Source organism: Myripristis murdjan, chromosome 18, assembly GCF_902150065.1.
Source record: "Myripristis murdjan chromosome 18, fMyrMur1.1, whole genome shotgun sequence".
NCBI classification, from domain to species: domain Eukaryota; kingdom Metazoa; phylum Chordata; class Actinopteri; order Holocentriformes; family Holocentridae; genus Myripristis; species Myripristis murdjan.
Genome location: NC_043997.1, coordinates 15,839,229 through 15,856,824, shown reverse-complemented (window position 1 = coordinate 15,856,824; position 17,596 = coordinate 15,839,229). Strand labels below are relative to the sequence as shown.

Sequence of the window (17,596 nt, the reverse complement as noted above, 5' to 3'; positions counted from 1 at the left end):
TTCTGGCAGCTAATTCCTTTGGAGTGAGTGGAATACTGATGAGGCTCACTTTAAAGCAAACGCACATACACACAGGACTCACACACACACACAGGCTCAGCCCAAGGGTGACCATCTGCAATGTGGCCAAAATCTTAACGATACACACCCGAACACGGGGTATTTTGGACGCGAGCGTTTGACCCGGATAAAAACGTGAAGTTTCTTATGTTTAGTATTGCAGTAAGTATTATTTTCATCATTCATCATGATTTGACAGTCCCTAAAAGTCAATAACTGCAATAAAATGAAGTTTAAGAGGCTGCATTTTTCTACCGTAAACCAAACACATGAACAGTTTCCTTGTCAGGTCACTTTATTGTGATCTTTCAAGGCGAAACACCAACCAAGTGAACATATCCCGCTTGTTGGAAGTACAAGAGCTCAGCTGTAGTCAACATGCTGTCGAGCTGAATGCTCACACTTTGTAGGCCTGTAGTAGTAGAGCTGATGTGAGAAAGTTCATGACTTACACCACTGCTCGAGGCGAGGGCCAGGAAAGCTTTTGATATAAAGTTAGATTGTTAAAATCATCAACATGCCATGCTATGAAGAAGTTAGATGCAATATATTTATTATAATAAACAGGGAAATCACCCAGCTCCAAACGAATAAAGGTCTTTAGCCTACAACTGATATATATCATATCATCAATATCCTCCTTTGCCGTCTCTGCTCCTCTTTTTCTGCTTGTGTGGGTCTTAGGAGGAGTTTTAGAAGTGCAGATGTTTTTCTCGCACACAGCAAGTGCTACATTTGGTAATTTGCCTGTTGTAGATTTTGGTAAATCACTGTGTCCAGGTGTGGGCAGTGGGCAGGAATTTTTTTCGGGAACTTTGGGGTTTCCTCTTACTATTTTATTTCCTTTCATGCAGTCGGCATCTTGGCATTTCCTGTAAGGTGTTTCTCCTATTATCACTGTTATGCCCAGTCTAGGGGTGCTGAGACACAACATGAGTAAGGCCCCATCTTCCTCAAGTCCCAAGTAGCCAGGAGGACAGTTTCTCAAAGCGAACAATTTTTATTAACAAACTGAGAGAAAATAGTGAACAAAATAGTATAATTATTCCTTCAGGGTGAACTAAGGCCAACATAACAAACAAAACACTTCTAACTAAAAAGCAACAAATTCTAACCCTAACAAAGAAAACCAAACAACAATCACTTACCTCCCTATCTTAACAAAAACAGGAGGAAAAAGGTTAACTAAAAAGGCAGTTCACCCCTACTGCTCTAAACACAAACTTCCACATGTGCTCGCACACAACAAAGGAATGGCGGGTTGGGAGATGAGGAGGATGAGGAGAGCCTGCTGCCACCAGACTGTTGCCATCTTGGGTGTTTTTTTATAGTCCTCCTCCTAAATGACCAGCCAATCCAGGGAGACTGGAGAACCGAAGCCAAACCCGCTTCAGTCACAGCACATGCCTACACACCTAAAACAAAGATAGGGCAAAAGAAAGAGCACACACTCTAACAAAAAAACGGCGACAGTCGTAACATCACATTTAGAGCAGATAAGAGAAACAAGGGTATAAATGTCAAATAAAAAATGTGTAAAATACTCCATTGCTACAGACTAGCCAGGTTACTAATGTTTTTTTTCCTCCAAATTTGCATTTATAGCGCCTGCCAGAGGTTTAGAAAGCCACCCTCATTTAAAGCCTGAGCCTGTTACTTGGAAATAAGCAATTTTAACTGTAGCTATCCTCCTAAGTTGTTACTGTTGTTTGAATTAGATGCAATCAAGAGCTACAGCTGCTACAGTTTCGAGAAAATGAATTTTAAGCTTGGATGCAGGTACTGAGGGTGCTGCAGGTGCTGGAGAATCAGCGTATTTCCAAAAAATACTGTACGAAAACTACTATTTCGGGAGTAGCATTCAGTGAAGCGACAGAGAGATTAGACTATCATCATTTCAAAGCCCTTATTAAATGATTTCAGATGTTTAATCCTGAATGGTGAATGAATGGAGGTGAATGGTGGCTCTGTTGACTGACTTCCATTCATCCTAAAGCAATAAAACAACAGCAGGAAAACAGCCACTGCACTGATTTCCCGCGGTGACTGTGAATAATCCCATTCTTGAAACAGTGGTTTGACAGTGGAGTCTTAACAATGGGGGCACTTCAGCATCTAATCCTCCCCATCGATGTCAGTGAACCAAATGCGGTGCCGAGGTGGAAAAGGCGACCTGCGAGACAAACAAAAAGAAACAATTTGACATTAGGAGAGCTGATGATGTGCTGCATTCAGGGACCCACGGTCGTTGTTTGGGAAATAAGCCGATTCTGCAGCACCTGCACACGCTTAAAGTTCAATTTCTTGTGATGCTGTGGCTCAGTGGGGGGCCAGCGGGGCCCGGTGGCCCGGCAGGCTTGTAATCCACTGGAGGAACCCCCGGCATTGTTTTCACTGGTGGCTGATGACAGAGAGCTGAGCTGAGAGTTATTTAAGGTAGATGCCGTCAAAAATGCCTCTGTTTGTGTATGAATTGTGAGTTTAAAGGATAAATCTCCATTATTTTGAACCCGGGCCTTATTTTCTGAGCTTTTTACCACCATGACAGTTGATTGTGTTCAAAATTTCATAATACACACCGTACAGCTTTACATAACCTCAGTTAGGATTTCTCTGCAGTGCAAACACCAAGGGTAACAGCAAGCTCCAATTGCTTAACCCAAACGGTTTCCCCAGTTTTCATTTATTTTTCACCATGTAGAACATTATTCTTATTCCGAGCCACAGTGCATTTCGAAACAAAATCCTGCAAACTGAATAATATGAATGCCTTTAATGATGTGAACTTCAAAGAGAGCTCAGTGGCTTGTATTCATGTGCTCCGCTTCTCTGTTTCAGGTTGATGTTTTTAGCTGTTTTATCCGTCCTCTGTCTCCACTCCCTGCACAAGAAATTATGAACAAATCAAAATCATTCCAGTTTGAGCAGAATACTGTAATCAATTCGCTATTGTGATCGCAGGGCGTGAAAGCCACGGGGACGCTCGCTAATCTGAACCCCTATAGAATGGATTTTGTTTAGATTCATCAGCTCACATCGACAGAGCAGAGAGGCTGAATGAACGTGATGCAGATGTGTGAGAGATGGTGAGGCTCGGAGTGTAAAAAGCCACTACTGAAGGACACTGCTTACACCGCTGTGTTTTTATGAATAATATAATAAAATGTCCAATCCCACAATCTGCAAATGGGTGCCGACCCACCCCTGTTTAACCTGGTTTTTGCACATAAACGCCAGTCATCATCATCACGGGTCTCCACAGACTCATCTGTCCTCTAATGGGCTTGACAGACGGCGTGCGGCGGCGCCTCTGCCCCTTTCATGTCCTGTGAAACAGATGTATAAAGGAGCCATGCCGTGCTCGACGTCGTGGAATTTCGCGCTGGCGCTCACATGCGCGCGAACACACGCCGGCTCACGTTGACTAGTCAGTGGACATTTTATTGATGCCGCTTTCCCATCAAAGCAGAGATTCCCTTCAAAGCGATACAGCACAGGAAATCCACAGCTAATTAAAAAAAAAAAAAAAAAAAACTGTCCATCCCACCTCTGACCTTTGTCTGATTTTTTTTTTTTTGCAATCATTACACCAACAGACGACGAGCCTAATTTCCTTTATTCTGAAATTGCAAAATGTAAATATTATCGCTGCTACTGGCAGTAATAATTATAATAACAAGAGGACAAAGGTTTTTATTGGGATCTCCCTGTTGGGTCAAGATTTTTTTTTTTATCCTCCTTTCACTTTCCAGATGTGTACATTGTCTGTTGTAATTGTTTGCTGTCTTCTATAATATTTGTGAAGTTAGGCTTGTGTTAAAAAAAAAAAAAAAAAAAAAGACAGCATGAAACTGAGAATTTGAGATTAAACTGAGAGAATGAGATTAAATATGCTACTAATTTAACATGGTGCACTGAAAATATTAAACTTCTTAGTAACTTGTCACCCAAATTCCTTCATTATCCTCGTCCATCTGTTTGCCACTTTGCTACGTCACATTCACCTCAGACTCATAAAAGTCCATCTATGCATCTATTTGGACACACAAACGTGCTCGTGGTTCTTATAATAAACTGATTTTGTTCATAAAGTGGCCTGTGCATACTCTTGTGCATGTGCATCATTTATTTTTAGGACTTTTATTGTTGCATCCATAGTCATGAACTTCTCCCCGTCTCTTTTCCCACTTCCCGACGTGAGTGAAAAGTTCGCGCCTCTTTGCAAAACCCACTTGCCACCTGTCGGTAAACCTCTCCGGATGAGGGGGATAAGGCTTGGTTTGCGTCCATGTCACCCTTCTGCTCCTCCTTCAACAAGATAGTTCTCTTTGTGGTGTGTTTCATTTCACCGTGAGCCAACGGTAATCTGGGAGCAGAACAGAGCAGGACTGAAATCAAAGAAACCCACCTGAGATCCCGCCTGTCTTTGAAGAACCCGTTCTCCCGTAGCGCTTTTTCTCTGTAAACTTCATGCTTTCACTTCTGCAACTCAAGTTTCTCTCCCCTTTTAATCATTGCATTATTATTTTTTTTTAACAAACAACTATGCTGAGAATAATAACTGCACTGGCATTTGATTACACGTTTCACAGCATTAACTTTGAAATATGCTTACTTGGAATCACTTCAGTGTAAATAAAAGTACAATAGCGTATTATGTAGTTTATCCAGGTCTGCTTCAATGCTATTTTAAGCTCGCAACCTGTCAGGATATGTGAACTGAAGATGACATGCAGGGTTATATTCCAACAGGAGTCCCAAAAGAAACAAAATAAACAGGAAATTATAACACAAACTGAATGATGATTGAAATAGAAAGTTTTTTATGCACTTTTTATCCACTTAAAACACCTTATATAAGGTGAACAACAAAAACTTTAAATCGTTTACTAAGTTGCCAGGTACTGAGGTAAAATCAGTGTAACATTTGGGATGTAAATTTTAGTCTTTGAGGGACTTTGATCAGCAAAGGCCCTCTGTGTAGCGTTTGCTGTCGTCTGAATGTCACTGAAAAAAGGGAAACAACACACAGAGTGAATATCAATAAATTGAAGTACGTAGCTCCATCAGGAGAGACTAGGTTTACAAATTCAAAGCTTTATTGATTAAACATTGAACAGACTCTGGCGTAGATTCCATTTGGACCGCCGCCTGATTAAACCCCACCAACCTGTAATCTGCCGGGAGCGATAAACTCCCTCGGCTTGGCGTATTCCTCAGCTGGGTTTCTGGACGCGGCCTTGATGCTGGCGGCAGCGAGGGAGGCGGTGCATGTCAGGAGCAGCTAATTAGGGCGAATAGAGAGCACATTGATGAGCGATTGGTTCCCTCGTGGACGTCAGGGAGGCTGTGGCTTAGGTTCAGTTGATTGGCTGATGCGGCGGTCGCCGTCTTGAATTTGAAAGTGATTGGATAACAGGAAAGGGGGACATCTGTGAAGAGGCAGAACCCAGCTGATTAGGTGGGAACAGCAAATGAAAGGGCATCTTGTGGCGTTCCACTGTGGTTTCTCTTAGTTTCTGCTTTTTTTTTTTCTCCTCAAGCTTAGAAGCCGGCTCAGTGAGGAGGATAAAGGAGGACAAGATCGTCTAGACTCGGATGCAAGTTGATAATGAAGGAGAGAGAGAGGCACTGAACCTGACATTTAAACAAAACTGTGCTTAATTATGCTGTCCTCCATTTATCCTCCTTTTCTTTTCCCCTCAATCTATCCTCCCTCAACTTTAACCCATGGATAAACAATAATGCATCACAGCAACCACTTACTTAACAACTTTACACTGAGGTCCAAGTGGTTATAAGCGAATAAGATAAAAGTGTAGATGTTTATGTGTTAAACTGCATCCTCTAAGATGTATGACAAAGAAGCATAAAGCGGTACCTTGGAGATATGAACTTCTGCTGTGCGTGCGCTTGATATTAACAGCTGTTTATGCATTAAATATGCCAGGGTTAATTTTTTATTGCTTGAACTAAAACACAGCACATGATCAGAAAGAACCAGGACTACATGACAGCTAACGCCTAGACTCAACGTTTAAGAGACATCTAGTGCGCAGGCAGCATGTGAGTATCAGGTAATTTGAGAAATTAACTAATAATATGCTTATGATAATCAGCTTGGGTGTTTCTAAGAACAGAGAGCAGACTTTCTTCTAAAGCGTTTTACATGCAAAGTGGATGCACTTTGCAAAAGGTGACCGAGCCGGTGCAGTTTTAGCCTCGACCCTCTGGAATAATCTTTGATTTGCTCAACCTCTGGACTGTCTGAAGCGGCTTATAGACAAGCCTGCCTATAGATCTCTATAGAAGATCTTTGGAAGAAGACTTGGGATTGAAATGTCTTCCCCATCTGTGTGCCTTTTATTTTTTGTCTTTTCTCTCTCTCTCTCTCTCTCTCTCTCTCTCTGTGTGTGTGTGTGTGTGTGTGTGAAGCACTTTGTAACTGTGTTTTAAAAAGTATGCTATAAATAAACCTTTACTTACTTACCTGAAGGCGGATATGGTCATCTATGAGAGCTGCATTAGCTCATCTTCTCGTCTTTTCCCATCCTCAGCTAAACCACAGTCTGTTCTTATCCCATCACAACATCCTTATCGTGTCTCTCTCTTTTTTTTTTTTTTTTTTTTTGAGCTGTGATCAGCTTCTTCATCACAGACTGTCTTCTGTCAGTGGAGCACACCCACACCCAACTTAACCCCTTAAAGTTCCTTAAATTTTTCCTTCCTTTAAGTTAGAAAACCCCTTTTTCCCCATTCTAAAGCAATGTCTCTTCCATATTCTGTAGCTGCTGCTTACATCGAGTGAAATATTCAAACTCAAGCTGCCACTGTTTCACAGTATTCATCAGACAGAAAACATCGAGATGTCTTGTGCATCATTTCCCTGTGATTCGTCAGGACATATTTAGTATCTTTGGCTGGGCGGCAGTGACGAATCCACCAATGGGAGTGGCAAGGTCGAAGAGATTCAAAATGCTCTCAGAGATGTTCATTGATTCTGCCCATGCAGAAGTGTTCACTTTTGCATGCTTGTTCATTCAGGACAAAAAATGTAGATGGTTTGTTGTTTGAAATTTGCATTTTGACTCACCAGCTTACCACCCACTTAGTTTAGACTTGCTTAGTAAGAGCAATTTGTAGCCAGGAATTAGAGTCTTAAATGTTGTGGAAATATGTAAACTTTTGTGTTAACCGTAAAGTAAGCACATTTTTTGTGTCCCCTTTGTCTAATGGATGGATTTCCTACAGTGTGTTTCTGGCCTCAATACTTATGAGGAACATAGGAAAAAATTTTCCCAGCAAATTTCTCTTAATCAGTTTTCTCTGAAATATGTGACAGTAATTGTGATATTATTCAGAGGAATGTGTAGTGCCTCTGGATTGCAAAACAGCTTCACCCAGTCATCTATATCTTGCAATAAGATGTGAGTGTGAGTGTGGTATATACTGTGTGGAGAGGCTTCGACTATCCTCTGGACCTTTACTTACCATGATTGACTTGTTTCCTTGTCCTTTCTGCTGTGGCTGAGAGTTCGCTGTGACCTTTAAGTACATCCATAGAGCTCAGACAGCAGATCGACATCTGATCAGAGGGAGAGAAAACCTGCAGGACAAGCCAGACCTTCACCTGCACTTTTTTCAAAGGCTTCAGTCAAGTTGTGCCTCTTGAAGGCACATAGGACTTTGTTGTGCGACTGGAAACAAATCTCGCATTAAGAAGCCAGGCGCACCGGGCAGGATTTGAGGGCTCTCCGCTTTCTTACAGTGCAGACGTCACATGGTGCATCTCCAAGTCCAGCGTAAGAGCACAGGAGGAACAACTTAGGCTCTTTTCTTTATTTTTCCCAACAATGCCGCTGCCAGAGGCCGCTTCAGGAAAGTCCTTGGATTTAAAGTGTGTTTGCACCGAGGCAGCCGTATTCCCCTTATAGTGGGCTGCAGTGACTGTGTCCACACGCAAGAGTGACAGGTTCATTATGTAGATAAAAACAGAACACAACAAGTTTTCTTGGTGCAACTTGCTCTGATCTGTCTTTTCGACCACCAACCAGGTGGAATTGAGGTTTTGAGAGGTATAAAGCAAGGCGTGAATTATATCAAGGGTGCAGTCATTTTTTTCCCCCAGTTTTCACTGCAGCATTGAGATATGAAACTGAAGCGGTATGGCCGAGATTGTGGATGGATGTGCAGCTTTTGTTGATTGATGATATTTTTTTGTTATTCCGCAGGTAACTAGCCCATCTACTTAAGTCACTGGGAGATATTTGCAGCACAGCTACAATGGTATTCGATCGGAAAATAATTTCAACCTATTTCAACCTAACCTTCAATCTGTAACAGAGGCATCAGCTGTGAGGTTTCAGTGTCAAGCCCTAAAAATAACAGAGCCAAGGCTTCTTTGTAGACTGTGCGATTTGCAGCGATGGTAAACATACAGGCACAAATCCAGCGAGGAAGAGTAAGTGCACACTTCTCCATTGTCGCTGCAGCTGCTCTCTATGAGCATTTCATTTGGCAGTTTGACCAAAGGTAAAACACAGTTACACTCCAAAACAACAAATTGGCACCTGATGCAATGCAAGTCACCAAATCGTGTTTCAGGGTGGAATTTTCCTTTGAAGTCACCAGAAAGGCTCACCTACTGTTTCTGTCAATATGACATCAATATCACATCCTTGTACTGTGGTCCAATATTCCTTGTCTTTACATGTACGGCTGTGATGGTGGGGATTTGTTTTTAACCCCGCAGAATTAAAAAAAAATGACTGTCTATTTTTACTGAGCTTTACAGTCCTTTTGGATGAACTGTAGACAAAAATACTTAAAACCTAAACAAAAGGTCAAGAACGCATGCCGCTTGTGAACTTTGACGAGTAATGAAACAGTCTCAAATAAATAATTATTATTCTTCACACAGCAAATGATATGCTTCAGGCAAAATTACAGCAGTAATAATAATAATGATACTAATTAGTCTTCAACCTGATTTGGCTTTTTCAAAGTGCAACATAAAAAGTGAACATGTACCTTCTCTGGTGCTTTAAAAAAATGCGGTGATGACGGTCATGAGCTCAACCGCAGTATTGTGGTAATGCAGGTATTATCACGGCCCTATCTTACATGATGTACAATGAATACAACATCATGTGTTCAGAGACCATCCAGTTTCATGGTTTGTCCACCAGAGTAATGCTTTCCTCTGTGAATTTGTGTCCATGTGCATCGTGTGTCTGTGGACAATCACCAAATTTCCTCATGAATCTGTAACACGTATGCCTGTGTGACCTCCGCTGTGCCGGTGCACGCTGTATTTCCCCGATGCAGAGCTCTTAGGGCATAACATCATTTCCCTGAGCAGTGTGCATTGTGTTATGCACAGATGAACAAACCAACACACACACACACACACACACACACACACACTGGGTCTTGTAGAGGAGCCTCTGAGCAGCTAATAATACCTTTTGGCGAGTGAAGACTGAAAATGCACAGCTACAACACACGACTACACTGGACACTGACAGCAAAGCAGTGTTGAATTCATTTTCTGGAGCGAGCGTGTCCATTGATGTGAGTGTGTGTGTGTGTGTGTTTGGCCACACGGGTAGCAGCAGACGGCTCACATGCTTGGAACAGAGGCGTCACACACCCTTCGTCTCGGGCTCGCTGACCTCTGAAAATCAAAAGATGCCAGTCTGTTCCTGAACGCACCTTGATGGAGTAAGCCATCGAATGTGATGTGAAGGGACTTGGAGTCAGACTGCCTTAGGAGAACAAACCCAACCTGATGTGGTGTTAGAGGGTGCTTGTTTGTTTTGTTTTTCAATTCCTTTGCAATATGTGTCTCATTCTAATTTTGACTAGGGTTTTTTTTTTTTTTTTTTTTCTTATTTAACTGTCAGGTTGTATTTAATTAGAGCTAATACCGATCGTACTCCTGTCTGGTCTGTGATCCCTCCCAACATTTCTTCCTTTTTTTCATCAGTTTCTGGGGTTTATTCGTTTTTTTATTGCCTCATGTGAGGATTCAGATCAGGGAATGTCTTGTCTTCTATAAACTATGGGCCTTTAAAGTCCTTTGAGACTATAATTATGATTAAGGGCTCTAAATACACTTGAACTTTTTGTGATCAACTTATCTGTTATTTCTGTAAGGAAGGGGAAGCACCATCACAGTCCCTACCAAATCAACCTGCTTCGACCCCACCCTCTAACCCCTGACATGATCAACAATGGCAATATGCACAGACGTACAGAAGTCCTGCAAAACTTCCATTACAAACCCACTCACTCCTGCTAACCCCAGGAATCCCAGGACCAGGAATCTAGACAAAAAAAAGCAAACCAACAAAAACTGAAAGAAACAATTAACCGCAAGCATTTACAACAAAACCCTAATTTTTCTCTAGTAGCTTTGTCCAGCAAATAATGTTTCCTGTTTTGGCATAATGCAATTGTGCCGTACGAACATCAAGCCGTGCAATGTCCTGGTACGAGGAGACATTCCCTCACTTGACAGCACACATGACAAGCCGCCCCCCTTTTAGCAGCTGTGAGACCAGCTAACAAGAGGCGCCCATCATATGTAGTTAGCTGCAAACAGGAGGCGTCATTAAGTAACAGCAGAGACTGTGAGTGAGAGATGGCTCTCTCAGTGATATTAGACATGATACTTGAGACATTCTCCCAAAATCTATTTACCCCCGGGCACTTCCAAGCCATAGGAAGAAAAGCCCACATCGCAACACGGGCTAGCTCTGAGTTTTAATTGTTGAAGCCTTGGAGGTGTCAGGTAACACCTGGGAATAAATTTATCATTTGATGGCTGAGATTTCTGGATGACAAGTATATATTTGAGTGGTCCAATCCAGATCTGAGGAAGTATTAATATCTCTTTTCCAGAGACTGTTAAGTGGCAAAATTTTATATGAGGCCTCTGTTATGAGTTTATAGAGGGCAGAGACAACAACACTGTCTTTACCTTTAGTGCCAAGTGTCAAATGGAGAGGATGAGTTTCCAAAGCAGTGCACCATGGGACATTTGAAATACACTTGAGCCTTAAACGTGAACTTGAACCAAGCTTGTAAGGTATCATCGGGATGGTCAGGGAAAATAGTTTGCCAAAGCAATGGTATGCATCTCCCAGTGGGGCTGGTGTTGGGCATCAAACCAGCGTGGACATCTCTCCCATGTCCATCAGGAGGTGATTGACGCTCTCACCTGATTCCTAATGAAGGCATGGATCATATTATCAGTCGGCTCAGGCTTAAGATGGAGAGAAACCATAGTTTATCTTGAGGTGCTGAAATTTTAAGATGTAAGAAAGCACTTGAGCAGGTGTGTCAGGCAAAAATAAACACAAGGAACACATGATGGTTCAGGGGTTAATGCCATCGCCTTTGACCAAGAAGGACCCAGACTGAATCCCCAGCTCTTTCTAGAGTTTTCTTTCTAGAGTCTTCCTGTAGAGTTTGCATGTTCTCCTCTTGATCATGTGGGTTTGCTTTAGATGCTATAAGTCAAGTGTGCTGGAGACTCTAAACTGGCCATAGGTGTGAATGCGAGTGTCCTCCAACCTGTCTGCCCTCCTCGAGGGTCTGCTTGCCTTTGCCCAGTGCGTGCTGGGATAGACTTCAGGCCTTCAACCCTGAGAAGGATTAAAAAGGTACATACAATAAATGAATGAAATGTTCAATAATTAGATGCATTATTGGTTGGATGAGCGTCTTGTTTTGTTACTCCATCGCTCACCATCTCCGAGCTGCGCCTCTCTTTTGATGTCGAACACTGGAATTCCCTCGGCCACCGCACCAGGCGCATCTCCTCCTCTGAGGTCTCGAACATCAAACCAGCTTCTCACCCGCTGTGGCATCGACGGTGGCATGACATGGAGAAATGCAGCAGAGTCGTTTCCTCGGGAGCCCTGCAGTACATTGTGCAGAGAATTTTCTCTTGATGGACGGGGACGCTGTCATCCTGAGTGCAGCAGGAAAAACTGCTGTGGTGCTGAGGGAGTGGGAGCCCGTTGGAAACAGGCTGCAGTAACCACAGAGGGCATCACAAATGACAGCAAAGTGATCGGACACGGAAGACCTGAGGCATTTGGGGGACAACAACCTACCACACCCACCTTGATTACCTGGAAACCCCTTCTGCATGTCTCTTCTCAGAGACGTTTACATGCACCTTTACAAAGGCATGTTTTTGAGCTTAATTTGACTTACAGAAAAGGAGCTGTGTCATGTTCAGGCCAGGAGCTGCTGGATTATTGTCTCCTTTCCTTTCATATGTAAACACAAATGTATACTAAACCTTTTTCCTGCTCAAACTAACATACTAAACATACCGTGGCATAAGGGACTGGCCATAATAGCATTAACTTCTTTCCCTCTTAACCCCTGAAACCATGATACATTTAACAATAAATTACAAAAAAAGACTAGGAAATTATCTGATAATGACAACAATGAAATAAAATGACCAGAAAATACAGGAAACTTTTCTTAAAACCAACAAATAATAATTTCACACAAAAATGAGAAAATATAATGGACTGAATTTTGTTCAGGTGGTGAAATAAAACCCTTCAGCACAAAAGCTCTGCTATCCACAGGCTCCTGGGATTCAAAGGGTTAAAGGGAAAGCCTTGGATTGCAGTTACCTCTGTACAAATCCTCTCGGCTTTGATTGGCTTTTGGGGGGCCAACATTAATGTTCTGACTGGACTTTGAGTATCTGTGGGCCGCAGAGTTGGCATGTTTCATTTTCATGTTCACATTTCCCTCCCTGCTCACACTGTAACAAATAAATGTGATAAACAGCATTCAAAACTGACATTTTCAATAAAAGATTTAGTTTTATGTGATAATGCTTCTCACATTACATTTAATCAGTGCTGGTTTTACCAATTGGTTGTTAGCTGACGAGGAACTTATTCTGCCTTTGAAACCCCAGAATTGGACCATAATCTGTCTCTGAGTGGAAAAGTGAGCATTGGAGAGGTTTGAGGTAGATATTAAATTTATTTGGTTTTTGACTTTTGGGCTGTGCTGAAGGCAGAATGGGAAGGATTTGTGGGTTGCGGTTTGTAAACATAGCATTCAAAGTCAGTGCCTCGAGCCCCTTCTTTTGAATGCCGTTGCCATCCTAGGAAAGTTAGTTTGGCCCACTGGTGCCCACCTGTCCAACAGAAAACAGGGCAACAGTGCATCGCTCTTCATCCTCATCCTCTCCCTCAGTGCTTTCTCCTTTTTCTGTAGTTCACATCCATGATTTTTGTAGCTTCCTATTGGATTTCGTGCTATCGATCTGGCACGGTGCGTTCTTATTGGCTGGAAGCTGCACCCTCACTGCTCAAAGGTCAGAGAATGGTGAAAAATGATGACCACCGTTTCCCACAGCCCAAGACAGCATCTTCAAACGTCTGTGTGCTCTCATAGAGAACTAAAGAAACCAGAAAATATTCACATTTGAGAGGCTTAAATCAGAAAACCTTGAAGTTTCCCTCTTAAGAATAATGACTCAAAACGATTAATCAGTCATCGAAATAGCTGACCGTTAATTTAATAATTGGCGACTAATCGGCTATTTGACTGCAAGCACTCCTTATGTGTAAAATACAACTTTGTTTCCTGGCAGGACTGCAGACACTGTATGTAGCTTTGGGGATGACAGAGTTCCTTTGGCAGAGTGAAAATATAATTTATAACCTTTTTATTGTATAGCTCATAATGCAGTGATGCCTTCCAGCCCATGAATATTCAGGAACTGTTTCAGGAGTAATTGTTGAAGCTACATATTAAGTTAAGTAGCACTCAGACACAGACGCTCGTGGCTCACTGTTGAACTGCTGGGGTGGAAGGAATGAGAGTCACTGAAGGTGGATTTTTTTGTAGCATAATTTATTACACTTCTACCTGGGGTAACAACAGATATTGGCATTTTTAAAGCGCACAAATAAAATAAAAAGCAAACAAAATATTACCACTATCACAAAGTAATTGTTTGCACGCATTAAAAAAATGCCAAAAGCATTCAGAACCAAGAATGGCTATTAGAAAGAAAAATGTGTATCAAGTTATAACAAAAGTATTAAGGAGATAAGAAAATAAGACAAAAAAAAAAAAAAAAAAACGATTTCATATCCTATTAGCACTGTACTCTGCTCTAAGGCGCATCTATTGTTTTTTTCATAACAGCTTTTCAGGAAATCATAAAGAGAAACGAGCGGAAAATGAGAGACAAACGACTCGAGTAAACGTGAGCGGCACCTTCTCTATTCTTGCGGCTCCGGGACACAAACAATCCTCGGTCAAAGGCGCATTTCACAGATCCTCGGCAAAACTGTATCTCGTGAAAGCTGATTTAAAGTCAAAGAGGCTTTTCAAATGCAGATGAAATTCATTTGCTATTGCCCCCCCCTCACCCCACCCCACCCCACCCCAAAACTGCACATAATCCAAAATGTGTGTCACTTTCAGAGGGTATGGAGATTTAAACGATTTCAAGACGGCTCCTTAAAGTCTTCCAATTTAAAATTCATTGAAAAACAGATTTGGGGAAGATGGGGGAGGGGGGATCAATTTGAAACGCTTATGAGTTATAAACACAAATTCCACACTGATTGACTCTCACTCTTATCTTCCCCGTGTAAACAAATACTCCACGGCAAGAAAATACATAACGGCGGTAGCCTCAGTGCTGCTGAAGGTCAAAAACAACTGATACAATAATGGGATGTTTAAGGGCCGCTGGAAAAAAACAGAAGAGCTGCTTTGACATGAAAAATGTTGCCGACCCCTCCACAGGTGTTGAAGTCATCAATCTAACGGAGCCTAAAAATACACACAATTATGGAATTCAAACACTAACAGTAGTAATAAAGCAGATTTGGTTCCTCAGATGTACAAAGTGATAAACCTTCATGAGGGAGGTGGATGTCTTACGGCCTCGTAAGCCCTAAATTACGCAGACATTTCGACAGACTACAAACGGTTGTCCCCTTTCATTTGTGAGCTTAAATATTTTCTAAAGAATAAGCAGGAATGTCACAGTAAAGGTGGAAGAAAATGTTTGCAAATTGAGGCAGAAGACTCAAAAAGAGGAGAGAAAACGCTTCAAACTAGATTCTTTTAAAGGGGCATTGCACAAAAATGCAGAGGGTGAACTGAAGTGAGGTAGACTCACCTGACAAATGTGGATTGGAAATGTGTAAATGGCAAAAATTAGAAAACCAACAAACCAGAACCAGATTCCTCGTCTCATCTTTGCTGACTGTGCTTTTATTGTGAAAGGCTCCGCAATCAATGGTCATTTGTTCTCTGTTATGGATTTGTTTTAAAATGTAACAATAGGAAAGCAAAAAGTACTCAAGTAAAAGCAAAATTACCAACTGAAAAAATACTCAAAAGGCACAACAAAACAATTACACTTCTCACTTTCAGTAAAATGAGTAAATGTAATAATTTGCTTCTTATTTAGAAGTTTCTTACTTAGTTATTGTAGGGGGTACAGTATGATTTACGAGGGAGGTACTGTGTGATTTTCTTTTTTTTTTTTTTTTTCTTGTGCTATTTTATGTAAAACAAACAGATAAAATCGTCCATTTAATCTTAAACACATTTTCTCAGTGACAGGCCATTAAAGTACACTGAAAGGCAACAGACAAACATCTTGACACGCTAAAAAACATAAATTCGGTGATTTTTCACACAAATGTCGGTGCCTGCTGTGCTGCTTGTCTTCGCCAGGCTGGAATCTCCGACTCGAACGCTGTCCATGGAGGCTCCCAGGGGGGTGGAGGTGAGCGCCGCCAAGGGCACGCTGAAGGTCAGCGGGCGAAAGGATCTGCAGCTGCAGTCCACAGAGGGAGAGGTGAGGAGGATGCACTCTTTTTAAAAAGGCCCAATTTAGTCTTAGAGTAGAAGCTCAGCCTCATTACTTGTACCAAATAACCTTTTAAGTCCACCTGCCATATCGACTGATTTCATTTGCATCAATGTACCTTCCAGAGATGGTGTTTCATCATTTTATGGCAGCTCTAACAATGTTCTTGTCTTTAATATTTCCTATCAGATACTATTAGACGCCAGCATCATTCAGCTGGGAAGCCTTCCACTCGGCGTCTACACGGCGTCGCCCTCCCAGGCCTCCCAGAAGCAGCCCGTGTATGAGGTGTGCGTCTGCCCCAGTGGCAAGATCTACCTGTCTCCCGCCGAGAGCAGCTCCACCTGCCAGGCCATGAGCAACATCTGCCTGTGGAGCTGACCTGGGAGCAGCAGCGGGGACCCGGGACGCACTCTGCTCCAGAACCTGGTGATGTTCAGGTGGAGACGGGACTCCTCATCTGAGAAATGTAACGTCTGTGGTGGAGCGGGACTGAACCGACCCTCTGCAGCATCTGAGCTGGTCGGATTAGAGAGGAGACGCCTGAGTTTTAGGCCTGCAGGGGACTAACAGGGGTTTATATTCTACCATGGACAGTCTATCTGGGGGACGGGAAGGGGCGGACGGGGCAGCAGAGCAGCTCAAATCAGCCATCAGGAATATCAAACATAAACAGCAACATCTCCACTACGGTATATTCAAAGCCAGAGGACGTACCCTTTAATTTTCTACTCTTGGTTCATTATTGTAGATACGCCGTGACAGTCTGCGGGACGGAGAAGGACTAGATGGGGGAAGATAAAAACACAGGTGCCTTCTGCTTTGAAGAGAGGAATGTTTTGTGACTAATAATAAAGCTGTCACTCTCTTTTTAATCAGGGAAGGGCAGCCCGAGGTTTTCAAAGTTGTGACAGTAGACACTGATGTAAGCACAAATCTGCCATGATTTTTTTCAAAATCCAGAATTTTGGATATTTGTTTTGGACCTCAGTAGAAACTTTACCCCTTTTTTCCACTATGTTAGGAGCTGTGTAAATTGAAATTAAACATTTTTCTATGTGGCATATATTGTACCTGAGGCTTAGCTTTGATAAAGATGAGTGAAACCATGCCAGTGTGCTGTTATGGATGAACTGAAATCCTAAACAGGTTGTCAAGATTCCCCAACTTAAAGGTAATCTTTCATTTCTTGAGTGTAGAGGATAATGTCTGATATATACAACGCATGACTATAATAACGTTTTACACCAGGGCTGGGTGATGATGTATCGTCTTTCTGGAGAGTCACACAGGGGTGACAATTCACAGTTAAAACTCATGATAACGAGCATTTTTAATTGGAAAATGAGGCCTGAAACGTTTTAAGGAATATTATTTGAAATTGCTGACATCAGACACGGGGTCGGCGGCCCCTCTGTCCCCAGCTCTTTATTCCACCCACTAATTGTCAGCTATAATGTCTGTGAACAAGATTTAACCCTTTGAAACCCGAGCAAGTTGATTTGATTTCTGTCAAAAACATGGGGAAAAGAACGATGAGTAAACTACCAAGAAATTACTTGAAAATTAGCCAAAAAAAAAAAAAGTACAACATTTACAAGAAAATGACCAGCAAACAAATCACCAAGAATTTGTAAAACATTCCTG

The 17,596-nt window shown here is 42.1% G+C and overlaps 1 protein-coding gene across 2 annotated transcripts in view; it reads left to right on the top strand.

Annotated features, from left to right (window-relative positions):
- The window catches only part of LOC115376612 (zeta-sarcoglycan-like), a 45,989-nt gene extending 28,943 nt beyond the window's left edge, over positions 1-17,046 (top strand). For both annotated transcript variants that reach the window (XM_030076313.1, XM_030076312.1), the window contains 2 exons: positions 15,814-15,937; positions 16,139-17,046. In XM_030076313.1, the coding sequence (XP_029932173.1) occupies positions 15,814-15,937; positions 16,139-16,330 (316 nt within the window). In that variant the 3' untranslated portion in view covers positions 16,331-17,046. The remainder of the gene's footprint in view (positions 1-15,813; positions 15,938-16,138) is intronic.
- The last annotated feature ends 550 nt before the right edge of the window (positions 17,047-17,596 follow it).